Below are 27,759 nucleotides of genomic sequence, written 5' to 3' on the forward strand. Positions count from 1 at the left end.
GGGAGTCGACAAAAAGAGGCCATCACATGACGATACATTCGCGCCTCTTTCGTAAACCTCTCGAAGATTGAAAACAACTTGGAGGTAAGGTAATATGGTTAAGTCGATGGTCAGTTAATGCTTCATTTTATCAATAGTTTGTGTATTTGTAACACTATCTAAATGAGCCAACTCTTATAATCAATGCAAAACTCGAAACAAAAAGAACTTCATCCTAGGGCTGTATGATTGTGTTCTCTGTGGTTGTGCTTTGTGTAGGCTAGCTCAAGAGCTAATTGTACTGCTGTGTATGAATGAAATGTCCCGTAATGATAACGAATGTGATTAATCCACAAAACATGCCATATCGTCTTACATTTAATAAGCGTTTAGACATAAACGTTAGCCTCCTGATTTGAAGCGGAATTTGCAATAACTGGTGTTCTAGCTGAAGCAGACAGGATGCTAGTCATTGATTGTTGAAGCTACTTAGTTTAAGAGTAGGCAATTTATGTAGTCCAGCGTTAAGTCATTTCACACGAGTGTGTAATCAGAACCGCAACCACCTGTTGGATGTATCGTTAACGTTGGTTAATTTTCTATGCATCCTACACAACCGAGTGGATACCGTGAGTTGGAGAAGCTAACAAGCTAACCACACTTGTAGCTCAACGTGTTAACATTATTAATGAAGTTAAACCGAGAACCGTGATGGCGAGTTGCCACTGCTCCCAAATCGAATGATTTAGTTGCTCGGGTTATTTCAAGTTGAAGAAACGTTAAGCCTCGTAGTTTCACCTTCTCACCAGTACACTCCCAAGGCATTAAACATAAAACAAAATCCAGTTTAAATTCCTCATGGCGCCTACACGTTGCACCCTTTCCCACGTCTCCCATTAGAAACGGGGTAGCTCAAATCTGAATATCGCTAGCAACTTACGTTTGAGAACAGACATGTGCAAACATGTGTTGGATCTGAGGGACATCGTAGGCATACGTTTGTTCCAGTTTCGCCGACATGGTTGTTTTTATCGGTGCCATGGTATGTTATACTTTGTATAAACTAATGTAACTTTTTTTATTTAATTTATTTCAAATTATCTGGCCAATCCATATGTCATTGTAAATTAGGCCCCATGCACCCCCTCCCCCAATTTAAGCAAAGCATAATGGAACAGAATGCATTTCCTACGGTGAGATTAAAGGTTCAACGAATTTTTCCCATACTATACTTGTCGTGTTTACTTTGACAGGTATAAAATAACACGACACGCGAAGCACCAGCAGAGATTATGCTAATCACATTTGTTGTGCGGTTTATTTCAAAAGCGTAAAGGGCTGTAGGGCCCATTGGCGGGCATATTTACCCCCAAAACTTTAACTTAACTAATTTAATTTTAAAATTATACTTATAAGTCACCCATACCCACCTTTTCTCTTAATTTAAATGCGCTGATGATGAGGTGAGGTGTAACGGTAGTTGTATTGCCGAATTTATTGCACAACAGTTACTGCGCGAGGGTCCATGGCTCTCCATTCTCTTGTCATGGACCGTCTATGTTGGGGGCCGCTTACGCACTCCTCGTTGTTTGGGTATCGGCTTGATTATGGTTGTTTTCCACTTGGCAGTCTCTGATAAAACACGGGTAACGTTGTTCTAGAAGAGCTTTTCTGACCTTAAAACTTGACACATGGCCTGTTCTTCATTGAAATAATTCGTTGCGGTTTCTACTCATTCCGTACCCGCAAACAATGTCACAGATACGGAGAGTCGCAGAGTAGGCTGCTAGAACAAACTTTGCAAAGATTGTGGGGAATCGGGTACAGCTTTCATAATGTTGTAACTACAGACGCCCCTAGCGGTAGAAAAGCGTTTCAGTTAGAAATTGTTAAGGTCTGTTTAAGGAAAACCGCTAGCCGTGACATTAAAGGTTTTCTTTTATTCAGTATAATTGACTGAGCTGCGTCATGTGGTCGTCTTTGGGAATACTGAGTGTGGACCTATTTCTTATCAGTCCCTTGCTGAGCATTTTTCTTACAATACTTTTTTAACGAATGCCCTGTTGACCCAACCCTTAGCCCTTTAATTATCTATTGAATAGTGACTGACCTGGCTTCTCTGTTTTTTTTTTCTCTCTTCTTTTTGACAGAAAATGCAAGGTCATGCAACAGGGACTCTGTAGGAGGATGTTCCAGTTGATGATGTCGCCGTTACCCCACTTGGTTAATGACGTCATAGTTTTCCAGCTAAGGTGCATCTAGTGTAGTTAGTGAAGTAGTCTAGTATCTACTGCCCTAGGTGCTCCTTTTGGCTGGATGTACTCTGCTTTCAACATGTCTGTTGTGTTTTCTATCCCGAGTTGTATTGTAAACACTTCCATATTTTAACTGGATAGTTACGTTTGGCTAACACATTTACCTTTCATGTAATTGTTGTTTTTATGACCTAATCGCATAGTCAGGCAATTCCAAAGTGCTCACAGTGCAGGTAGTGCAAGTATCTTCTACTGCAATGTTTGCACTTCACGTATTGCCAGGCTCCCTCTTCAGGACTGAGGGGGCGTCCTTTAAAGTGTGGACATTCTGCTTTAAGAGGGCCCGGTGAGTTTTGCTGGTTTGCTTTCAGCTTTTTGCTTTTCTGCTGTGCAAATCCATGCAAAACTCGCTGTGCCATCCTACAGATTCAACCCTCAAGCCAATATCTACAATTATGTTGTTGAGATGTGTTGTTTATGAAGAGTGATACACTAAAGACAATACAGTGGAGATGGTTCCATATGAAATGACTTAACTGTAACAGTTTGAACAGGCAGTGCCTGCAAACTGTCTTGGCAGCTGTTTCCTCTTCTGGGACTGTGTGTGTGTGTGTGTGTGTTTGTGTGGTGGGGGAGTAAACTTGGCAAGCTGGGTTGTCTTGCTGTTTTCGGGTGGATGACTTTGCAATTTTAATGATGCCTTTAATCTATACAAAAATTGCACGGTATCCATCTGTAATCCGCCAGATGTATTAATCTGCAAAATCGACTTTATGTTTATAAAGAAAAACAATAAAAAAAAAAAACATGTGAACGTTTGTTTAATTGTGTTTTATATTACGTGCGATTATTTTACTGGACAAAAATGGTATTCGACTTGACATACGTGCGTTGGTATTGGGGGAAGGGGGGGCGCTGCCCAATCTTCTGTAATGATTATGGTATGCCAGCAGATGTCAGCAGCACCATAAAGGCAGTTCCGTGGGAACATGCCTGTTTTCAAGCTGCAATTTTTAAGAAATAAAATGTAGTGTGATATGGACTGCACTGTCTCAGAAATCATTGATGGGTCTCATCGTAGGCATTGTAAAAGAGTCATTGTGGTGAAGAACCTGTATAGATTTTGTTCCGCTTTTTCCCCAGCTCTTGTATTAGAAGACTTGGGAACAATCTACATGCTTGGTGACTGTGAAGGAAACCCCAAGTTAACATGGGCACGGTTTGCTCTGTTGACCCGTTCACACAGACTACAGAATCGGACCCTAAGCATTAAAAAGTGTTAAGTAGGATGCGCGGGAGCTCTTACGTATCACGCACCCTGGACGGCGACAACGTGCAGGCTGCCTATGAATCAGCCTTTCATCTCAGCTCATCTGCCACTGGAACAAGTCAGAGAGGAGTTTACAGTGCGTTGCCTGGGCTGTGTATATTCCCATGCTAGTTCGTCTTTTGAATGTTTGGTTTTGGACTTAAATTGTTCGTCAGTGATCATCTGGTGAAGGCATTGAGGGAAGTTTTCGCTACAACTGAGGATGCTCATCCAGCACTGACTCAGGAGGCTTCCTAACGTTTAGTTATCCTACAGTTAAACGAACGTGGAGTGCGTTTTGTAAATTCGTCCCTTTCATTTGTTATTACAACTTGTAAAACCCGTGTTATATTCGCTTTCGTGAACAACAACAATGGCCGGAATCTTTGTATCAGGTGCGCTTATTCTTTTCGCCCTGTCCTGGCCGTGCACCGAACCCAGCAGCCAGGTGCTCAACTGCCACGAAGTGCGTGCATCCTTCCAGTCTCTATATCCAGGAATGAAGGGGGCACCAGAAACGCCTGTGTCAGGTAACTGCATGATGGCTTCAGCTTTAATTCTACATTAAAGGCATGCGTGATACAAGACCTATAATTATGGCTACTGCAACTTTAGTCTGTCTTTGTCCACGAATCACTATATCCGATTGCGTTTTGGTAGGCAATGTGAACTCGTCCCACTCAGTTTTTTCGATTAAACTGTAAGTCTTTCTAATTGCGCTTTATACCAGCAATCCAATAAAATGCTGAAGTGAACGTCTTTGCAGAATTAGCCTACTTCATTAGTAGCATATGTTCACGCATTCTAATGTGTCTGCATCATGAGGGCTCCACCATGCCATAGCATACCTTCGGGGATTTAGAACCAATTCATTTTAATTTAAATGTATTTATTGATATAAACCCTATGGTGAACAAACCCAACCTCCCCCCTTTTATGTTTATTTGAGTTGGTTAATTACCTTAATTAAGCTACAAACATGAAAGAGGTTGTCAGTATTTGAACAGTACAGCTGTTGGGTAATACAAATGACAGAAAGTTGATGAAAGAAGAAAAATCACGGGATGAATGAGCCCACTCAGATAAAGATCTGTTATCTCTCGTATCAGTGCCAGATTTGGAAAGTGCCCTACTTCAGGGACGGAAGCAGTGTAATTCAATAACCGAACGTTGTTGAGTTTTGGTGGTGCATGTTGTTGCTTGTGGCACAGGTGTTGAACATCTGCCTCGGGATCGGATTATAAAGGCTACACAGTCAACTTAATATTTTATAGGTTGTTTTGGAATAAAACAGTTGTTGACATTTTGTTGTGTCTCGCAACTTTAATAGTTGTTCATATTGTGCAGTTCCTAGCCTATGTCTGTGATGTGGTGATATTTTTTCTTGAATGACCTTCAGGTGAAGCCAGTTTGTAATATTGGTATTTGTCTCCTTATCGCTGAATGCTTATCATTGGCTACCGTGGAATTCTGACCTAAAACAACACAAGGGACATTCATATGCTTTACCTCCTGACATTCAACTTTCATTGTTTGTACAGAAGTTGCAAGATAGAGGTTTGTTGTGATTGTCAGCAGCAGCACATTCAGTCAGTGTCAGTGAAAATGTGTAAATACCCGTAGTCCGCAGCCTTGATACAAGCAGTGTCATTACTGAGAATATGATGTTGCCAAATGTTTCCCTACAAAGGGGTCTTCATAAAGACTACGCACATATACCATCAAGCAAGTGAACATGCGAGGTCCTCAAGTATGTAGTCATCTGTGTCGGAGAGTGTTCCCTCTTTATCAGAATTACCTGTGAATGTTTCTTTACTTGTTAAGAGGGCTTGCATAGAGGAAGAATAGGGACAACTGTCACAACTGTTTCCATCTGTCTAACCTTTTCAGATATTTCCAACTTTTACAGCAATTTATGTTCACAACGACTTGAATTTTATTTGATTTTCCAAGCAGTATGTAGAGATCCAGCATGTTTTAGAAATATGTGCATCAATGTGGCCGCTTTCCCTTCTACTTCATCATTCATTATCCATCAAGTTGATACCTTGGTCCTTTTGGAAATTCTCAAATCTGGAAACGCATTCAGCCAAACCATTTGATTTCCCTTTTTTTTCTTTCTTTCATTTTGCACCTTACCACCAGAATTCATTACAGGGCTTGTTCAGTATAAGTGGACTCTGTTCACTGGATTCAGATGTAAGAGCACTGGGATAGCAAGACCCTTCAGTTCATGGTCCATGGAGTGGATGGTTTGTGGAAAAGCACCCCTCAGGCTGGCAATAGTCTCTCAATTCCCCCTAGTCGGCTGCATTGGATGCCACATTTGGTCCTGTAATTAGCACTGAGCCAGAGCCCTTTGCTTGCTTTCCCCAATCATTATGTAAATTGATACTTTCTCTTGCCGTAGCAGCACCGCTGGCCTGAAGTGTTAATTGGATGTTTTAGTGTCATGTCAGACCAGGGAGCATTTCAGGTTAATTGTTTTCACTCACCCTGCATTAGCAATTCATGCCTTTGTCATAGTAGAATGGTGCAGAAACAACCCTTAAATTCTATTGTTCCGATCGTTGTGAACGTTCCATCGGGGTGTGGAAAAACCTGGCTTATGCTGTACCAACTAGTCCAAATGGGAGGAGCTAAATATGGAGAGAGCGACTCATGTTGAAAGTTACGTTTTTGAGCTAAGGCCATTCATTGGCTCCCGGTGAAGTTCTGTGCTTATTCCACCATCCGTATCCAGTGCACGTTTGTGGCCTTGGACTTGCAAATGAATGTGGACAACCTTAATGTTAATTGGAAATGGGAGCGTTGCTGGGCCCAGTGGCATATCCGTCACTGTGTAGTGATCACTGTGGTTCCTTAGAGACTGGAGGCTGGTGGTTAAGATGTATTGCATTGCTAGGATTTTGTCTCTTAAGATTAATGGTAACCCTTGATTCTTTTTTTCTTGCTTCTTTTTTTGTGTGAGGATTATTGTTACAAGTTGATTTATATCTGCTATTGTCTGCTGCCCGTTGTTGCCTATCTATGTACTTTAAAAAGGGGAGTTGCATCATTAATAATTTCTCCTGCTCCCCATCAAAGTGCAACCTTGAATGGCATCATTCTGGCCTACATAATTACTTAATAGTATGATTTAAATAATGAATGCCTGCAGGTAAGCCACACAGATATCGCAATAATATATAACTGACGTTCATAACTTAATGTCATTTTGTACCTTGGATTATGTGGGTTACTTGAGGTGAGTGAAAGTGCCTGAAGGCCTTTTTCTAGAGAGACGCCCCATTACATGTAGTGGCCCTTGTGCAGCACAGCAGGAATCATGAAGCACCATAGAAGGAATCATGAAGCACCATAGAAGGAATCGTGAAGCACCATAAAAGCGCATTATCCAGTATAGCCCTCAGAATTCTAATCATCTTGTGTGTGGCTGCCAGCGGGCCCAAGACCAGAGGACTCGATGGGTTCTTTTCCCCTCTCCCCTCTGCTCGTCTGTGTTTAAAATGACTGCAGACGTGGGGTGTCAGGCCTCGGCCCGCCCAGATCAGGGCATTAATAAGAGCTAGATGTCAACGCATAATGGACAACTTGCTTGTTATTCCGTCGTCGAGCTCCTTTTTTGCGCCAGCTCCCTCTTGGCAACGCTGACCTGCATACAAACCACCACAGATGGGTTTAGTGCATCACCCTCCGTCCTGCTGCGGGGGGAACCAGAGAGGGTGTAGCCTACTTATTTGTCGGTGTCAGGGAGCTGAAGAGGAGACGACACGGAGCCACAGCTAATAATGACTGACACTCCGGTCAAGCTAGCTTGGGAGCGAGGCCTGAGTAATTAGTAGAGACGGGTGCAGGGGGTCAGGAGCAGCTGGCGACACGCTGTCCCGTGACTGGGCACGGAGCGGGTACAGGGAACGCGGTCTAGTCATGCCCTGTGGCCCCTGTCCTGCCCTGTGGCCCCTGTCCTGCCCGCGGCCCCTGCCCTGCCCGCGGCCCCATTGAGCCAGGGTGGGGGGAGCCTCAGCCGTAGCCAGCCTGCCGGTGATGTTCTCGTACAGAGGACACGGATCATTACATCGGCATAGAACAAGACTGACCTTCTGTAAGAATGGCCTTCATGCGCTGCTTAAATGGCTGCTTAGTGTTCTTTCAGCGGCTCTGAAGAGGAAGGTCACTCTCTCTTTAGAATAACGGAACATTACCTGTTCTTAATAAAGGTATAAAGGAACATTACCTGTTATAAATTTAAATAAAGGAATAAAGCAACATTACCTGTTCTAAATAAAGGAATAAAGGAACATTACCTGTTCTAAATGAAGGAATAAAAGGACATTACCTGTTCTAAATAAAGGAATAAAGGGACATTACCTGTTCTAAATAAAAGAATAAAGGAACATCACCTGTTCTTAAATGGTCCTTCAATGGCATTGATTGTAGCATAAGCTTATCATATTATAAGTTTAATTGAAGTATATAGAAATTACTCAATGTCAGTAGTGGGTTTGAACCACATGTATTGGGTTCAGAGATTATTGGACAATTCTTGTGTTTGAGGCTATAAATATTCCAGAGAATCATTATGTGGCAGGCACCAGAGAGATGAAGGGTAGTTTTTTTTCTACCTTTTTAACTTTAGCAGAGAATAAAAGCACTTATGTAGCCTGAAGACACAAGTGGTGCATGCAAAGAAAGAAAAAGACAAGAGCCTCTCTGAGCCCCCAAGTCCTAATTACATTGTTCCGATGATTGCCCTCTGAAATTGTCTTGGTTTAATCACGCTCATTTATTTATGCATGGTATGATTTCAGTGAATTCCGATGCCGCTGGAGCTTCGGAGAGAACTGTCAAGATTCCCTCTCAACTCCACTGTCACATTACTCTATAATTTATAGTTCTAATGAATGCCTTTTAACATTCTCTATAACTTAACCCAGAGACTGTTTTAGTTTTTCCTCCTTGTCTTGCGCCTCCATTAAATTTGCATGCTGGTAGCTTTATAATTGGCACTGAGACGCTGGTATTTCTGCGTGCTGCATGTTCTCCCGAGTGTCTCTGGGCTTGTTAGGGGATGAGTTGGGGGCTGGCGTGTGTACACAGCTCGCTCCGCGGCTCCAGTGGAGCTGTCATGTTCCTCTCTCCGCTGACAGCAGCGATTCACAGGGCCCGGACCCTGAAGGAGAGAGAGAACCCCCCCACAGGCCTGGAGAAAAGAGGGGGACGCTACTGAGGGAGGTGCTGGAGAGTTTAGAGAAATGGAGGTACAGTTGAGGAACTGCAGTGGAACATGTTCGGCTGGAAGGAAAGCAGAGAGAGAGAGAGAGAGAAAAGAGAGAGAGAGCGATGAAAGCAGAGACAGAGAGGGAAACGAGAGGAAGGGAAGAAAGCGGAAAGACCAGAGGGGGTAGAGTCTAGAGATGGAGTCTCGACTGATAGTTTTGTGTTGGATGGGAGCTGATTAAAAGTGAGAGGAATACTGGTCTGCCAACTGAGCTGCTAATATGCTCCAGTTTGACACCGGTGGCACTTTTCACTCCTCTGATTGGAGGATAGGCACCAAGCCGCTCGTCCCGCAGAGAGCCAGGGCCAGACCTGGGGAGGAAGGAAGAGACTGCCGACTGTGAACATATTGCTGTGGAACAGGGCAGAGAGTTGAGATGGAGGGAGGAGGAGAGGGATGAACGTAGGGAGCGAGAGCACAGATTGGAGCTGCTGGCGATGGCAGTCAGACAGAGAATCAGGAGACTGAGGCAAGAAGAGTAGGAGGATTGATGGAGGAGGATGCCGGAGCGGAGCGGTGTGGCCCACATGTTCTGAGCAGGACATGAGCAATGCCATGAATCTCCCTGGGGCTCCACACACAAGGGCTTCCATCATCCAGCATGCCTCGCTAGCATTAGGCAGGCTTTATTTAAAGGAGCGTCCTCTTTTTTCTCTGTTGATTCTGAATTGTGTGGGGGAATAATCTTGCTGTTGAGGGCCTCACTGCTTTGCCTCGCTACTCTGAACTTCTCTAATGAAAATGCATTTATCATCGGTGAGCTGGCGGAGAGGCATATGAAATTGTCTGTTTTGCTGAAGATAATTACCAAAACCTCCCTCTACAGCGCTCACCCCCCCACTCCTACTCCTGTTTCATACCTGCTCCCTCTTCGCTCAGCGGGGCCATTGACGGCTTAATAATTTCCCTCTGAAATTAGCTTGATGCTATCTGTCGCCAGCCCTTTTTGCAAGTATTGATTTAGGATATTAAGCCTGTCAGTGGCCCTATAAAGAAGGTTCTGCACGACTGGCTTGGGAGTGGCTCCCACTGTGCACCCCCTGTTGCTCTGCAGGGATGAAGAAGATGACTATATGGTTGTCTATTTCTATTATTTTTCCACTCACTTCTTATTCCTAAATGGGTAATGTGTTAGAATGCTTAGAATAGTGATAAGAATTGTACTGTTTTATACTCTGGCTAACTGCAGCAGTTAGATTAAGTTGCTATGTTTGATATAATTGCAGCCGTAATGTTTAAATGTTTGTTTAGGTACAGGAAAGTCCCTTTATGGTGTCTGGAAGGTCTGTGACGATAGGCCTTTTTTATACACTGTTTTCTTATAGGCAGTTCCGCAAAAGGAGGAATCTGTAAAAACTGGAGGCATTTTTGTGATATCCAACATCTATGGCTGGTTATAAATCTGCAGGATGTCTTTGAAACTGTATTTTGGAGACAACTTTAGTGCTTTTGCTCAAACTCTTATGGCCCCAAGGTATCAATGCGAGGTTTCCACTTTCCACACATGAAGCCAGTCTGGTTGGAAAAACCTCGACAATTTCTCCTGCTGTTCTCTCCCTACATCACGACTGGCTGTTCAATCATTGGCCCCCTCTTGCCATAACGGTTGGTAATTCTGTTTTCATTCGACTGCCTGAAGGGACTCGCCTGGAAGACAGGCTTTCAAGTTAATTTCTATCCAGGTCCTCACATAATTTTTGTAAAATGGCCTTCATCCCATTTTTTCTGCCTCTCTATTCGGCAGTGAATTCTTCTCCTCTCCGCTTGTCTTGTCTCCTCTCTTTTTTCCACCTCTCCTCTCCTTCTCGCTCCACTGCTACTACCTCTCTTCTCTTCTCTTCCACCTGCCTTTTTCTCCAGTCTTTTCCCCTGCATGTGTGCTGCAGAGCTCTTGGGATTTCACTGATGTTTGTTTACAGCACTATCAGTGAACTCTTGTCATTTAGACAACCTCTGGTAAATCATTTAGACAAGACCTCCTGCCCCACATTTAAAGGTTTTAGTTTTTGAGAAAGAGACATACAGACACTAGCAGAGAGAGAGAGAGATGGAGTCAGTCTCCGTAGACTTAATTCCCTTTCTATTTGAAACACGTTCGGCTTTCACAGTGCTTTAGTCGTCATTTTGTCTCTTTGCAAGAAGTGTGGAAATGCTAAATATGGATGCTTGGATATGTAAGGAATGGAGTGTTGTACCTTTTTTGATGACTTCATCTGCCTGCATGAGCTGAAGCTGTTGTTGTGGAGTCTGCGGTGTAAAGAGAATAAATGACAATAAAAGAACTTGCGGTGTTTTGCTTGGCAGGCTGGGTGACTCACCTTTAGAATGTCAAATTATCCTTAAACGAAAGCTATAAAAAACAACAAATAAAAAGCACTTTTTCATTTTTGTTGCAAAGCATAGAAACTGCCTCCACCTCATAGTTCATAGAGGCCCCAAGCCGGTTCTTATTGATGTATCCTTGATGGTTGAACGAAAATGAAGTTTTGGACAGCTATCTTCCTAAATTCTACAGATTCCAATATTAGTTGAAACAAATTCAATCATTTATCCAGGGTCACGCCTTTTATTCGCTCGCTTTTGAGCAATGTGGAACAGAAACATCCTTGCTGTTCCCATCTCCTATTGAATCCCCAGCTGCACCCTCTTCAAAAAAGGGTTAATCAAAGTGTAATTACGCTCTTCTGACAAATAACCTTTAAAGCTCATGCCAAGGCATGAAAGATGTCAGCAAACCACTTGGCCCTGGCTTCATACCGCGGCGTTTGCCATGTCTTCAAATAAAATGTCCTGTCCTGTGAAGTTTTTAAAGAATTTGACCAATAAAGCTTATTCTTACCCAGTGACCTCGGCTTGAGATTGGTTGTTGAGTGAGTGTGGTTTTGTGCTACAGTGTGTGTGTGTGTGTGTGTGTGTTTTGGGGTTGTGGGTGACTCTTTTGGTGTTATCTTTTCGAAAGGAAGTGCTTTGTTTGTTTCCTGGGTAATTGCAGTAGAACCTTGAGACATTACAGAGAAATGAAAGTGGAGGAATTTAATGGAGTTCAATTAAGACAGAGACTATGTTTTTTTATGTGGCTGAAACACAGTTCCCTCCATGAAAGAAATGGGATCCTGTCACATAAGCGATTGCCTATTTTCCACCCCGTTCTCTCACTACGATGGTTTCCCACCTCATTAGGTAAAGAATGAACAACAGTATTGGTCTAAATTAGTTTCTCTCTCTTTCCTTCTCCCTACCCTTTCCCAGGTGTGGATCTTCAGGTGTGTCAGCCCAAAGGCATGACCTGCTGCACACGCAAGATGGAGGAACGTTACCTGGTCAGCGCCAAGCAGAACATGGAGTCCAGCCTGCAGACCACCAGCACCCAGCTCAAACTCCTGATCATCCAGAACGCAGCCCTGTTCCAAGGTAAGGTAGCCCCAAAGACGCTCATTTCAAAACCGCACAGTTGACCATGTCTGCCCAAGGCCTCTGCCATCGGCCTTAACTGGTTACAAGTGAACAGGTCAACTTCTCTTAAGGTAGGTGATGTGTCATGGACATAATCAATAAGGCTCCGATAAATGGCATCTATTTACAGTACCAGATGTACAAAGCTGCCATTGCTTCCACGTGGGTGCTATTGTGTGTGTGTGTATGTGTGTGTGTGTGTGTGTGTGTGTGTGTGTGTGTGTGTGTACAAAGCCAGGCAGCCCCTGTGGAGGTAGAACATTGGTTTCTGCCAGACAGAGGTAGGTCTGTGGACTGATAAATGACTCCCCCTGACATGCCAATTAAACGGCTTGTGTAATTTGGCGTGAGTGGATAGCCTGTGCTTATTGCTTTACCCTAACAACATTAGAGGCAGCCACTGAGGCTTTCCTGGGTCTCCTTCTTGGAAAGGGGTTCGATGCTAATTGCTTCAGCATTCAGGTCTCTGGAAGAACTCCCTTAACAGCCCACAGATCCTCTGAAAACATCCTGGACCTGTCTAGTCTAATATTCCCTTGACTACCATTGGTGAATTGAGAATGCCTCCTTTTAAATATCTTTCTCCCTTCTCTCACTAGTATCTATCTGTGTCTTGCTCTCTCTCTCCCCTCACCCCGCCCCTGGCTTGTTCCCTCTCTCTCGCTTGCTTTCTCATTTATTCTTTTGTACTTTTTTTTTCTTCAGCCAAAGATCAAAGGGGCTTTGCTCTCTGCTCCCGCATCTGTCTCTCTCTCTTTCTCTCTCGCGCTCTCTCTCTCTCTCTCTCTCTCTCACTCTACCCTCTCTCTCTCTCTCTCACTCTACCCTCTCTCTCTCTCTCTCTCTATCTCTCTCTCTTTCACTCTCTCTCTCGCTACCATCTCCCTCTATCCCCAAACCGGCCTGCCTTTTCTCTCACACTCTACCAACTGCACTGCAGGTTTGGGCCTTTGAAGTCAACTTTATCGTGCGATCATGAAAGCCAGGAGACGCTCTTTTTTTTATTGGGGGATCCGATGACAACCCCTTTGCGTCAGGAGAGGGAGCATCGCTGCGCTTCGCAAACTGAGCTCTTTGATTGGGTCCCTTTTCTTCATATCTGCCAGACGGCAACAGCCACTCCACCAATCTCCAACATGGACTCTGATCTAACCAGCAGCTTTAGAGCACACAACAGTACTTTGGTCTACAGTAGTGGTGTAGGTGTGTGTGTGTGTGTGTGTGTGTGTGTGTGTGTGTGTGTGTGTCTACAGTAATGTGTCAGCCTTTCGCTCGAGACAAACTCCAGTTTTGGCATGAAATAAGTCTCATATTCAACAGGGCCATGGATTTAGTGCATTCTGTACCATGTCATGTACACACATGCCTTGAGTTGTTCACAGTCACATAAGGATGAAATTCTCTGTTCTCATGTTAGTGTGCACAGGCAGAGCTTACTATGTTTACGGTGCATCAGAGGGAGAGAGACTTGGCTTCTCGTGTGTGTGTGTGTGTGTGTGTGTGTGTGTGTGTGTGTGTGTGTGTGTGTGTGTGTGTGTATGTGCATCAGAGGGAGAGAGACTTGGCTTCTCGTGTGTGTGTGTGTGTGTGTGTATGTGCATCAGTGGGAGAGAGACTTGGCTTCTCAAGTGGGGCCCTGACACTCACTCTGCAGTATCAATAGGCAGTGCCTTCAGATCGACTGTGCAAAGACTCCTTCATACTCGGGGAGTTGTGTGATCCCTCTGGAGAGGAAGCTCTGATCTGGTACTCGTGGTTCTGAGGCCAGGGCTGTCACTTTAAAGAAATGCATACAACCAAAAACTATGATTTGAATTTTGTTGTGGTATGGATGGTTAATCTCAGTTTGAAATCATATCTTTATCTCCGTATTTATCTACAGTTTACACACATCTGTGCATGCACAAACACACAACAACACACACACACACACACACATATACTGTACTACAGAGGTGGATAGAGGTAAAAAAAAAGCCATTTCAACACACAACAGCCTAGGCAAATGACAGTGTGCTGAAGTGTCAATGAAATTGCAGCGTCACGCACTAAGTATACACATCATCCATACATAATATTTAAATTCTTCGAGTGGTGAATAGTTATTCACAGCATTCAAATTACATTTGAAAAGGGTCGTCATATATTCATCTTAGTCATAAAATGTATTTTTGAATGTGATTGATACATGGTGAATTAGTGTGGCAGGATGGATGGCTACAAATTGACTATATTTTCATTTTCCATAATACCATAGCTCTGTCTAAAGACTTTAAAATGGCTTTTCACAAAATGGTGGTAGTTGCAATGCATTTGTATTCAACAGTAAATCGATCTATTAGGATTCATTTGAATGCGTCAGCGCTGACTGGAATTGTGATAATTGTAGTGCAGTTTCGTGCACCATTAAACAGGCTTATTTGGATTCATTTAAATATGTGTGTGTTAAAGCAGTCAATAGACCGATGTGAGTGACGGCTGTGTGAGCGTGTGAATTAAACATTAAATGGAATCTCAGGGGTGATTATTAGAATGCAGACAGGAATCAGCTAGCGTTTAAGACCGTTACTCCGCCTATCAAGTCTGCTCTGAGCAAAAAAATCTCATCAGTGGATTTTTCTTGGTCCCTATACCTGTCATTTATAGTGATGGACAGTTCTAATTCGTGTTAGCAGGGAGGGAGGGGGGGGGGGGGGGTGGAGAAGCGGAGGCCAGTTCTGAACTGAAGGGACAGTGGATGGGTGGGATGAGAGAGAGAGAGAAAGAGAGAGAGCGAGAGAGAGAGAGAGAGAGATAGAGAGGGAGAGAGAGAGAGAGAGAGAGAGAGTTTTGAACTGAAGGGACAGTGGATGGGTGGGATGGGAGTCAGAGCTTAGGCTTAGACGTTTAGTTTCCATTTGGTCACAGTTAGCCTTCTCTTCAAAATCTGTAAATATATAAAGTTTACCCCCTGTAGAGTAAGTTTTGAGTCTGTGTGTGTGTGTGTGTGTGTGTGTGTGTGTGTGGATACAAGCATGCTGTGGAGCTGCCTATATTTTATCTCCTTGCCAGTGGCATGGCCTAAACCTATGCGCACAAATGAGATGCTGTCAGATTCACCTCTTCACTGTCCCTGGTCGCCAGGGGATACACATGCTTATACACATCCACAGACACACACACACACACACACACACACACACACACACACACACACACACACACACACACACACATACTTTCCCTTTATTCCCTTTTCCCAGCCTCTCAAAGCCAGTGATCCTTTGGCCCTCAATAGAGAAGGAGAACTTGGGTGAGATGATCAGAGAACGGCACATGTGGAGAGCAAAGGAGAGGAGGAAGAGAGAACCCTCTCTTACCTAAAGCCAGTTACTGACTGATAAAGACACTTGGCACAGCGGGGCCACCAAGCGCCCAAGGTCCACGTCAGAGAACAAAAAGCAATGGGAAGTAAACAAGCGGAAGAGAATCGGCGGGGGGGGGAGAGAGAAAGAACACATATCAACAAGTTTCCCTTTTTTCATATTCTCGCATTCGCTTTCCTCCCGCAGCATGAAAAGAAACTAGGACGGAGGGTCCCCAACGGCGGTGAGAAGGACAGCCCTGTAGGATACCCGTGAACCGCTCCTTCCTGGGTTCCCTCAGGGCTTAGGCCGTGACGTCAGGAGCGAAGCCGTGCTCGCAGAACACCGCCTGGCTGGGGAGCTCTCCATTGTTTCAGCTTGAAAGTGACTCCAACCACATTTATACCCTGTGCTGCCGGAAGGCCTCTGGGAGCTTGAATCTGCACGCAGTGTTGTATCTAAAGGTCCTAGTTGTTAAGCCAGCCAGTCTATACATGAAACTACAATTGCCCACTCAATGGAAGGGCAGACCTGATTTCTGTTCCCTTGCCCAGAAAAAAGTGGTGTTTTTTTGTCTTACTTCCTCTTTACTGACTGAATCAGAACTTCTGTATCCCTCTCAGACATCTACGCTGTCAATGATACGACAGTGCTGGTATCATTGAGGAATTCATGAGATTTGATCCAAGAATCGCTGCTATGGATCTGGGCCTCGTTTCCCGATAACGATGTATCTTAACGGCCTACGTGGATTTTCGCGACATCGTACACTAAGTAGCACTTTGTATTTACGTGCGTTTCCCAACCATCAACTTAAAGTCAGGTGCACGAGCGCAACGTGCACGAGTTCTTAAGTAGCTCTTAGGAGCTGTTTACGTCAGGTTAACCTGTTTACGTTAATTGCTGTGAAATTAGCTAGCCTATGCGTGCATCGAACGTGCACTAAATTCGGGGCGGGGATAGTAACGCCATCTCCAGCAGAGAAGCCTATTTAAACTGTGTTCCCATTGTAAGGACATTTATTACGATCTGTCTGAGAGTGGGCTGTCAAAGCTAGCATCATCAAAGTCATACAGTACAGTAGGCTACATACATTCAATAAAATTAACCTACATTTGAGTCCAACTGCATGACCATTCTTGCCCTACACTTACCCTTACAATAAAGAAGTGATCCTATTTCAACCATAACTTCATTTTAAATAATGTCTTTCTTTATGACATTTAGTTTATAGTTTAGACAGCAACGTTGGCATCTACAGTATATTCAACTGCATCCACTACATAATCTCAAACTTTATTTGTTGGTAACTCTCCAAAAAGGCTACCATTAACACATTTCTTAATGAAAAGGAAACATGCATCACAATAATACTTCAGTGTAACCTGTACCTATGTGGAGTGCAAATATGTCTTGCCATTACACTACCCAACAGCCCTACGTCTGCTAACACTACAGAATGCATAATTCCTACGGCAATGCACTAGTTTTGTATAGCCTAATCTTTATTTTCAAATACTCAATATTCTTTATTTCTATTTTGATGGGAATAGACAGGTGAAACAATGACATTCTCATGATGTGCTATACACAGAAACATCGTTTGGATTTCTTCTACATAATATACAACCATCTAGCTAGAAGCTACCATATAAGCCAATGGAGTGGTGGCATAAGCGCTAAATGTGCCATCAAACTACTGTTTGAAAGCTTCAGTCAAGACCTAAATACTCTGCATTGGTCGCGTAGCACATTTCCGATCAAACCGAGTCATTATAAACATATAAAAAGTTGTGTAGATAGCTTTATTCATGTAAAATATTCCTCGCTTCAAGTAGCCATGTTTTTTTTTTTTAATTCCCGTTTCTTCCGAACGACGGTCGAACAACGCCCCTGGTGGATTACATCGCTAAGTGTGAAGTTACTACTGGTCCTGACCACACGTAGAATTCCTCTCAATGAAAGATACACTTAAGCTAAGTGTGGCGTTGGGAAACCCGTCTGCAACGTAGGAATCCTCTTACGAGCGATTTCAAGTGCTTTTTAGGCTAAGTGCGCGTTCGGGAAACGAGGCCCTGATCAAGATTCACCATGACACCATGACACTGTGGTGCGAGCCAATAAGCCCCCCATTTCCGGGCTACAATGCCCGCGGGGACACAGGTTAGATTTCGGCCTGCTGTCAGTTCCCGATCCTTTCCCCACCTCCTCTCTCCTCCTCACTTCCTGTCCTAAATACTTTACTGTCCTATCCAAATAAAGGCTAAAAAAGCCCATAAATAAATCTAAAAACAAACAAAACAAGATTCACCATGACTGAAATGTAGAATGGAAATGCAGGCTTCCTTCAATCCACTCCTCAGTGAGAACGGCTCCCCTCGGCCCAGCACGTCCTTTTGCCAACATTTGTTGATCAGTGAGCAAGCATCCCATTAGCACCTCACACAAGAGGAGGGAAGGCTCTATCCACATTCAGTGTTCTGGATGAGTTCTAATTAATGTTAAATGTACACGGGATTAAAATGACTTGCCCCAGTGAACCCTGCAGGGGTGGAGGCTGACCTTGAGATTAGGCAGCCCGGCGAAAGCGGCCCACGTGGACAAAATAATGAGCTCCTCCGCACACACATCAGACCTGGCCGTGCTGGAGATGATGGCGGGTCAGGGCCTCGCAGCGCGGTGTATCTTCTCACGCAGTAATGAAGGTGTATGTCCATTTCCCTTGTCCTTGTCCGGAAACCGCCTCGCATTTGTTAACAAGCCACAATCGGCCTCCACTGCTTTACGTGTGCGGTTTAATGTTACACTTAACTTGGGGTCGGCAGAGCACACACATTTTCTTCTGCATTGACACCTTGGGGGACAAGCCAGGGAGACAAGTTGGGCCTTTTCCAAACTAGCCTCTATGCCCTCTGCCTGCGCACTTCAACTACATCTGGGGCTCATCTGGAGGGCCCACCACATTTAGTGCCATTCAAAACCAATTTGCGGGGAGTGGAAGTGGGTTATAAAACCCTCCTAACAGCAAGTCTGCATCAATGCAGGCTTCTCAAGCAGGTGCAACAGTGTTTTTGTGTCCGTGCAGCACCTTGACTCTCCCTGTCAGTTGTTTTTGTGTCTGTGCTGCACCCTCATTATACCTGTCAGTTGTTTTTGGTTTTTGCGTCCGTGCTGCACCCTCATTCTACCTGTCAGTTGTTTTTGTGTCCGCATGGCCGTGTTTGTTATAAAGGAGTCATTTACAACATATCAGTGAATCAGATGACTCCTGCCTCCAAAAGTAGTAAAACATTGACTATTGAAAAAGTAGACCTACGCAATACAATGCATGTGGGTCTACATATTACAGTGTATGGAAACGTTAACGTAAATAAGACATGAAACTCAGTTCCACACACACATAAGGAAAGAGGAAAGAAATCTTGTATTTTCCCGGGTCTCCAAAAACGTATATTTTATGGTCTGTTCGTTATTTCAATGAGAAAGACTTTTCTGTTAAGGGTATACCAAAGTTCGTAACATGATCACACTCTCCCAAGGATTTTGCCCTCTGCGAATGTGTCGAAAAAAGAGTTCACTCCATGATGGAGTGGGAGCGGGGAGGGCTCTGTTTGGAAAAGGCCCAAGTTGTCAGCAGGGAGAACCAGATAGATGAGAGGGGGGGGCGGGGGCATTTTCGGCTGAATATTAGGCATTTGTGGGGCACCGGAGACTTCTCCCACCCAATTTATCATGGGGTTTGCCTTCACAGCTCTGTGGTTTATCATTCAATCAACTTGGCTGACTATTTATCCTCTCTACAGTGAGCCCATCTCCAGTATTTCCAAGGAGTCATTTTATTTTGAAAAAAACTAAAGTAGTAACGCCTCCGTTGATGGGTCGAGTGCTACGGCTGCCACAAATCGATATAAGTTGTTTACTCACTGCCTGGGGCGAGCGCACTAACTTAATAACGCATCCGGGCGGCTGCGCCGTCTCTCAAACAGGCCTTCCGTGCCTCGTTTACCAGACGATTTGGAATTAACTGCCCATTACCACTTCTTTCTCTATCAACTTGTAATTAGCTTTTACCCACACTCCCTCTCACTTGTGTTATTATCCTTGCTGTATGCGCTCATTGGCTTGGGCGAGATGGGATCGTAGGAGCTTCACGGCGACTCCGCCGGGTACGGAACTCATGTGGATATTGATTCCGTGTGGAGCGCTGTAATCCTGTCAGTGATCTTTCTCCCCTGAGTCGGTGCTATCATTAAGCAGAATGGAGCCGCGGAGGCTTAGCGAATTAGGGAGGGCTTAGCATGTGCCAGTCGGAGTCTGAAGGGAGTCCTCAACACAACAGTGAGTCAGCCCCCGCCGGTCCCATTAGACCTCAGTCCTGCTCAGACGACGGCGGAGGAGGTGATATTTACTGTCGCCCGTTTTTTGGTGTTGTGTAAACTGCCATCGGCAAGACACCACTGTCTGACTGTTTGCAAATATAACACAGATGGGGGTCATCGCGGGCAGCTGTCCGTAACCTCACACACATTAGTGGGAAGTGCTGCTCTGGGCTTGAGGAGAAGCCCTTGGAGCAGCCGATGTAGCAACAGAGAAGCTATTAGAAGAAGCAGAATAGAAGCTTTTAGATGAAGCCATAGAGAAGCTATTAGATGAAGCAACTACATCTCCTCTGCATGTAAATAAGCTCTGTTTAAGATGATGGTTTACAGTCACACTTGGTCTTTTCAAATGATGTCCATTCATTGAAATTACCCAGTAAAAGAAATGATATACATACATCAAGGGAAATTACTTGTCTTTACTGCAGGTAGCTAGTATATTACTACATGGTACACTAGTTAAATACCATGAAGTTGAAGTTTTTTTTTACTTAAACAGTTTAAATCCGTATGCTTGAATATCTGAAGCGGGATTTTTGCTCTGAACTGAAGATTAAACTCAAAATCACCTGTATCCTCTTCAGTTCCTCCTGAACTATGCAGAGTACTGCTCAGTCATTTGCAGCCAGTTGGATAAGGGAACCATTAGTCTTGAGCTGTGTCACTCAAGCATCCCAAGAACTTTGTTCGAATTAACAGGATTTAGAGCTGAGTAGTCTAACAACTGTCTTAGCTTTTCAAGTGCCAGAGTTAAAAGTCTGCATAAGAAGCGAAGCAAATTTTTTCGGCGACGGCACACAGGCCAAGCCTCAGCTGTTCAGCAAGCCTGTTGTCTTGTGGGGGTTTTTTTGTCAGTGTTTTTTCTTCGTGTGTTTAATCGCCCTGGCGACATTTGATTCATACTGCTCGCCTTCCCCAAAATTCAGCGTCTGCCTCTCTGCTGATAGTGTGTCGGCCGGTCGTCTCGGCATGGGGTGCATTTGCATACTATTTCAACCACAGCTTGGGAAATCTTCAATAGCGAGAGCGAGAGCATTATCGCCCCGGAAAGAATAGCAAGGGCCCTGTGAGGGAGAGCTTCATGTTGGAGGAGAGTGGAGCTTCTCTCGTGCAGTGGCTGCCATTATTTCACTCAAAGGCTGATGTCTCCATTGAGATAAAGGGTAGGTCTCAGTGACATTCAGGCTCGCTCAGGACTGCCACTGTGAGTGACCAGATGCGGGGGCATGATGAACCAATCATAAGCATAAAGTCGTCATTGCATGATTTCCTCTCCCTTCTCTTTGTTTTCCTGATGCATTACCCTTGGCAAATCACATGCATACGCAGGCATCCTCGCCCGCATGCACAAACCCATTGTCAGTCTTTGTGTTCCTCCCCCCCCCCCTTGTCTCCCAGACATGCATGCCCCCCCCCTCCCCCCTACATCCACTCACTTTCACACTCCCGCCCTCCTGCATACACATGCTCACTCCGTTCAGACTCGCAGGTTTATATGGATTTTCAGACACATTTTCTGCCCTAGGGAACCCTGTGTCTGGTCCGCACTCCTCAGACACAGGTATGGATTTTTGTCCACATTTTGGCCCCAGGGGGCTGATGTGTTCGGGGGGTGGGGGGCTTGTCTCTCACAGCTCAGTGATAATTGAGCCAGACGCTGTCATTTCCATCAGGAGCCTCCAGCCTGTCCAATCTATGAACCAGCTCCTCAGGTGTGGCCCACTGCCCGTTAAAGGGATGTCTGTGTCCAACTGCCCATTAGAGGGATGTCTTTCAACTTAACGTCTGTGTGGCCCTACCCGTTAGAGGGATGTCTTTCCACTGGCCTGTTTTATCTCTTTCTGCAACAGTGTATCCTCTCGCTATTTGTGTCTTAATGGAGTGGAGCTGGAGCTAATGCATAAGACCTATCCAAAAGGAGATACGGGCGCTGTGTTTATTTTAGTTTTTGGATTGTTAGATCTTTTGTTTGTGTGTGTGTGTGTGTGTGTGTGTGTGTGTGTGTGTGTGTGTGTGTGTGTGTGTGTGTGTGTGTGTGTGTGTTTTCACAAGTTGGGGAAAAAAAAGAAAAATGACTAAACAACTCCACCGGCATTTGTTGTGTTGTATGATCTTAAAATGCTGATGTTGTGATTCCTGTTTGTGCAAGCACCCTCTAAAAGCCTTTTTGAAGAAGTTTTTTTTTTATAACTGTTCTAATTAGTGTTTCTCCGCATCAGTCTCCTCGCTGTAAAGATGTTGCCTGGCGTGTCAGGCGTCACTGCCTCTTCTCTGATGCGACGGCGCGGGGTCGCTGGCAGCTCATTAACCCATTTAAGCCGGGAAAGCATTACCGCTGTTCTACCATTAAAGCCGGGAGCGCTGTTGCGTCATTCTACCTTTAAGGCCGGGAAAGCGTTTGTGTCGTTTTTTCTGTATAAGGGGGGTTTTTGCCCAAAGTGTCGGCCTCTGGGCCAATGAAATGCATCAGAATAGACATGTGATAGTGCCTCAAATGTTTTGCCATTAGTAGTTTAAAAAAAAAAATCGTTGGCTTTCTCGCTTTGTTAAGTAACGTCTCCTCCGCGACAGCCAGGATTATAGCTCAAAGTAAATTAGGCAAGGAGTGAGTTGTGAGTACTGGTAGTTACAGAATATGGTTATCTGTAGTTGTTAACGATTGTTACTTGCTTAAATGTAGGTTTACTCGAGGTAAATGAAAGGGAATATGGTATCATAGAGGGCTATATTAACACTAAACTAGCTTGCTATGTTGTTAAAACTTTCTCCAGTGAGCGAGTGTGAACGAGCGAATTATATCGACAACTCTATTCTTTGCATTACTATATATTCTAGTATTTCAAAACAATAATCAGTCCCTATAGAATGTTGTTTATAATCAGTTAATGCTACTGAATCCTCGTTTGACTTTATTATAGTGAATGCTTTGGTTGCCTTCCATTTCAGCCCAGCATACAGTATTTATCAGTTGATAAATAAGATGTACTTGAAATTTGTTTTGTTTTTTATTTGAATTATTCCTGTTTTTTCCCTTTTAATGGAATATTTGACACTAAACTAGTTCATCTGTATCTCAGTGATAGTATCCAAATGAGCATAAAAATATCACTGGTATGTAAAAACTACATGGACAACAAAATAGTTATAATTGTTGATCAACATCTTATTCCCTTCTGCTCATAATACAACAAGTAAACAACTCAGAGGTTGACACTGTCAGGTCCATTCTCCATCCATAGTGTCCAAATGAGCATTAGATATCCCTGGTATGTAAAAACTACACGGACAACAAAATAGATGTTAATCGTATTCCCTTCTGCTCATAATAAAACAAGTAAACAACTCAAAAGTTAAAACTTTCCCTATAAGAATTATATATTTATAATTATATAGTTATATACTTTATTTCACTTTGTTATATACTTTGTCATATAGCTTATTACATTTTTTTCTACTGTTTTGTGCTGATCCTGCACTTTTACATATTTTGTTTACTTTTGAGAAGGTGTATGTAAATATTGTAAATATTTGTAAATACAAATTCAAATTCCCATGAAAGCCACAGGTGTAAGCTCTCAAATACTTTTTGAATTGTGTTCCTATCTGTTACAGGGGCTGAGAAATCAGTAATGTAGTAGGCGTTGACACAATTGCTGAATTTCTAGAAAAACTTCAGGTTTTGGGGGCTTTTCTGAAATCGCCTATAGGTTTTACAGGCATTTTTTCCAGGCGCTTTAGGCCTAAATGGGTTAAGAACTGCGGTGGCTTTTAACGGGATGTGCTAGTTTGGGTCGCTATTGTGGGCCTGTTTTTCGGGACAAACTTGGCTTGGCTCTCTGCTGCTTTCTATTTGTTGCTGGCGAACTGCGCTAATGATGTAGGCTGTTGCGTGTCTCTCTTGTTGGGTTTCATCATGGAAAACAAACAAACAGTGTGCTGCTCCCAGATCAAAGTGTTATTTGAAATTGGTATCATCAAACACAGCCCAGTTGGCGGAGTGCTTCCCCTCTACTCTGAGAGAGACAGAGAGAGAGAGAGGAATGGAGATGATGGAGAGAATTCTTGTTTTCCTCAGTGTACTGATGACAGGATTATAGTCAGAAGGGGAACAGAAGTCAGAGACGTGTGCAGGGGGGCAGCAGACACTAGAATGCCAAGAGGCTCTCCATAGAGTTCCACAGTGAACACACAGTAAGCAAAGAGCCCACGAGCAGAGGACTTTCAATTTCATCTGCAGAACACAGTCATTACCGTCAACTGCTGCCCTCCCCTCCCCTCCTCTCCCCTCCCTGGCAGCCATTGTTGGAGTGCATGGAGAGAGGCCAGTGGCAAACTAGGAATGATCATATTTTTAAGGGCCTGAGAGGGGGAGCATAGATACTGTCCTGTAATTTCAGTTTTGATTTATGGCCAAAACATTTCTGTTTGTGTGGGGAAAAGCAGGAGGCTTTTCCAGCTAATATAGCGTCCTCGTGTTGGCTAAACACAGAAAAAATTGTAGCTGTGAATGATGATGAAAATCAACCATGGGAAGACAAGGAAGTCAAGAAGGAGAACAGATCCATCTATCGACGTTTCCAGAGCGAAGAAGATATTTATGGATGTTTCCTTACAGTAACCGATGATTTCTATATCAATATGAATGCCATGAAAGTATCTTATATTACCTATATGACAAATCAGCATAAATACAGTCGACCTTGACCAGAGTCGGAGTATTTAAAGCGGTTACATCCTCATGAAGGTTGTTCAAAGGAAGCGTAGTTTCATTTTTAAAGTCTATCTCCCTTTACTGAGTTCATATCTTCACTGAGTACATATATTCACTGAGTACATATCTTCACTGAGTACATATCTTCACTGAGCACATACAGTATCTTTACTAAGTTCATATCTTCACTGAGTACATATCTTCACTGAGTACATAATCTTCACTGAGTACATACAGTATCTTTACTAAGTTCATATCTTCACTGAGTACATATCTTCACTGAGCACATATCTTCACTGAGTACATAATCTTCACTGAGTACATAATCTTCACTGAGTACATACAGTATCTTTACTAAGTTCATATCTTTACTGAGTACATATCTTCACTGAGCACATATCTTCACTGAGTACATAATCTTCACTGAGCACATATCTTCACTGAGCACATATCTTCACTGAGTACAAATCTTCACTGAGTACAAATCTTTACTGAGTACAAATCTTCACCCTTCTCATGTTCTGCATTACTCACCACTGCTCCATCAACTTAAAATGGGTTCCATGTATTTCAAGATGAGGTGAACCGAAGCCCCAGGGTTCAGCCACAGGGCTGCCTATATAAAGCCGCCGTGTCGCCGTGCCAGGAGGACTCATTCCATAATTGAAAGCCGGCGCTCTCTGACCGCCCCGACTTCAGCTTTCCAGGCCGTCTGTTACCTCCTGTCAAATCCCAACTACAAATCCCATGCAAAATTAATACATGCTAAATGGCTGCCATGCTCCTTCTGTTTTTCCTTTTTTTTCTGTCATCTCTGCCTTCTGTTTTTTTTTCTCTCCCGCGCCCGCACACGATGGTGAGGGGTTTCACCTTTTGGCCTCTCTCCCCCGTGTCAAGGGTTTGTCATCTCACCTCCTCGAGCTGACTCCTCTGCCCTGTATGTGTATTTAAAGGCCAGGGGAATGCATTTTTCATTACGGGGGAGCCTCTACATTATTGAGCGGCTTACGCAACACATGAAGTCAGCCACCCAAACATGTCCATGTCAGAGGCCTGAGAGGTGAGTAGGGGAGCGAGGGAGTAGGAGAGCGAAGGAATAGGAGAGCGAGCGAGTGCAAGAGGGAGAGAAAAAGATGAAAAGAGAATCGTGAGAGGCTACTTTCTTTCGGCACAGCGTGTGGGCGGGCTAGGTGGAAGGGGTCAAGAACACTTGACCAACACCGACGCGCACCTGCGGTCACAATCCATATCTCATTCAGCACAGATTTCGAGAAGCCTTTCCCACCGAGACCGGCTCTGGGTTTTTTGGAAATGGCTGCTCCCTCTGACGGAGGAAGCAGATGGGCTTTGTCAGGTCTCCAGCTGCTTAAAACACAAATGTGACCCCCCCCCAGACCCCCCATTAGACTGGAGGTGTGTGAGTCCCCCGTCCCATTGGGTGACCCTGTGAATAATTCAGCAACAGGGGCATGTCTGCCCAGCAGGTGAGTGTGTAGGTTGGGCTGCCAGGCAATCTCGGGGTTGCAGCGAGGCATTGTGGGATGTAGGAGGAGGGCGGAGAGGGAGTCTGCGTGCTTGGCTGAGCTGATTTGAGGAGAAATGTTTGGGTGGGGTGTCTGTCCCCAGTGCTCCCAGTTAACCCATCTACCCCCCTCCATCTGCACCCGCCCCCCCCCACCCCCCCCACCCCCCCCAGTTACCTCCTCCCATCTGCCCCTTGCACATCTTTACCCAGCTAAGTGGGTGATGGAGGCAGCGCTCCGCCACGCTCAATCACTCGTTTTCTTCTTTCCATCTTTTTTTCTTCCCCCCTCCTCCCGATCTCTTCCTTCCATCCTTCTGTCCGTGTCCATGGATCATGCTGATGTATGGGGCTGCGAGGGGAAGCCAGTGTCTCTCGCTCTCCGCCGCCCGTCTCTCCCCCCGGCCCCCCTCATGTGTCTCTCGCTCTCCACTACCCGCCCCCCTCATGTGTGAAGTTCACCACGGCGAGAAATCAATGGATTGAAAACCAGTTTCCTACTATTAGAGGAGACGGCGTTCGGTGACCCCCCTCTGATGAGCACTCTTTCCAAGAGACTGAATAAATGAGTGTTTCCCCTAAAACGCTCAGTGTACACACACACACACACACACACACACACACAAACACACACACACCCACACACTTTACCCAGCACACACACACACACACACCACACACACCCCACACACACACCACACACACACACACCCACCACAGACACACGCACACGCACACGCACACACACACACCACACACACACACACCACACACACTACGCACACACACACCACACAAACACACACACTGCAGACACCCTACACACACACCGCCCACACACCACACACACCATACACACACACGCCACACACACACACACACACCACACACACACACCATACACACACGCCATACACACACACACACACACTGTGAGCCCACCCTAAGTGAGAGAGTTGGCAGACTAAGAGAGCTCAGACTGGGTATGCTTAACTTAACCTTAAGCTTAACCTCGCTATTAAAGATTTCCATTGATATCCCTCCTCTTCTGATGCCAGCAGGTGAGGGAGATGGGGGGGGGGGGGGGGTAAATAAGACGAGAGACAAGGAGACAGAGGACGAGATGAGAGAGGATGAGCAGAGGAGGGACGGGGGCGGCAGAAATCTGGGATCTGGAGCTGAATACCAGGGATTACCTCACCGCTGGTCTTCTTCCACTCTCGTCCCAGCGTGATCCTGCAGTGTGTGTGTGTGTGTGTGTGTGTGTGTGTGTGTGTGTGTGTGTGTGTGTGTGTGTGTGTGTGTGTGTGTGTGTGTGTGTGTGTGTGTGTGTGTGTGTGTGTGTGTGTGTGGTGTGTGTGTGTGTGTGTGTGTGTGTGTGTGTGTCAGCGTGATCTTGCAGTTGGCCGTAATTAGCTCACTGCTCGGCTGGATTTGCCATGGAGGTGTCTCTCCCCCCCCTGATTCGAAGAGAGGCGGCTGAGGCAGATACTGAGGCTGAGGCAGATACTGAGGCTGAGGCAGAT

The 27,759-nt window shown here is 44.7% G+C and overlaps 1 protein-coding gene across 1 annotated transcript in view; it reads left to right on the forward strand.

Moving 5' to 3' along the window:
* Window positions 1–3,916: 3,916 nt before the first annotated feature.
* Window positions 3,917–27,759, forward strand: part of gpc3 (glypican 3) — a gene marked incomplete at both ends in the record, with an annotated part of 127,444 nt that continues 103,601 nt past the window's right edge. The window contains 2 exons of the mRNA XM_080840905.1: window positions 3,917–4,073; window positions 12,074–12,235. Coding sequence (XP_080697031.1) covers window positions 3,917–4,073; window positions 12,074–12,235 — 319 coding nt within the window. The remainder of the gene's footprint in view (window positions 4,074–12,073; window positions 12,236–27,759) is intronic.

The sequence above is a fragment of the Sprattus sprattus genome (genome assembly GCF_963457725.1).
Source record: "Sprattus sprattus genome assembly, chromosome: 6".
Classification (NCBI taxonomy): domain Eukaryota; kingdom Metazoa; phylum Chordata; class Actinopteri; order Clupeiformes; family Clupeidae; genus Sprattus; species Sprattus sprattus.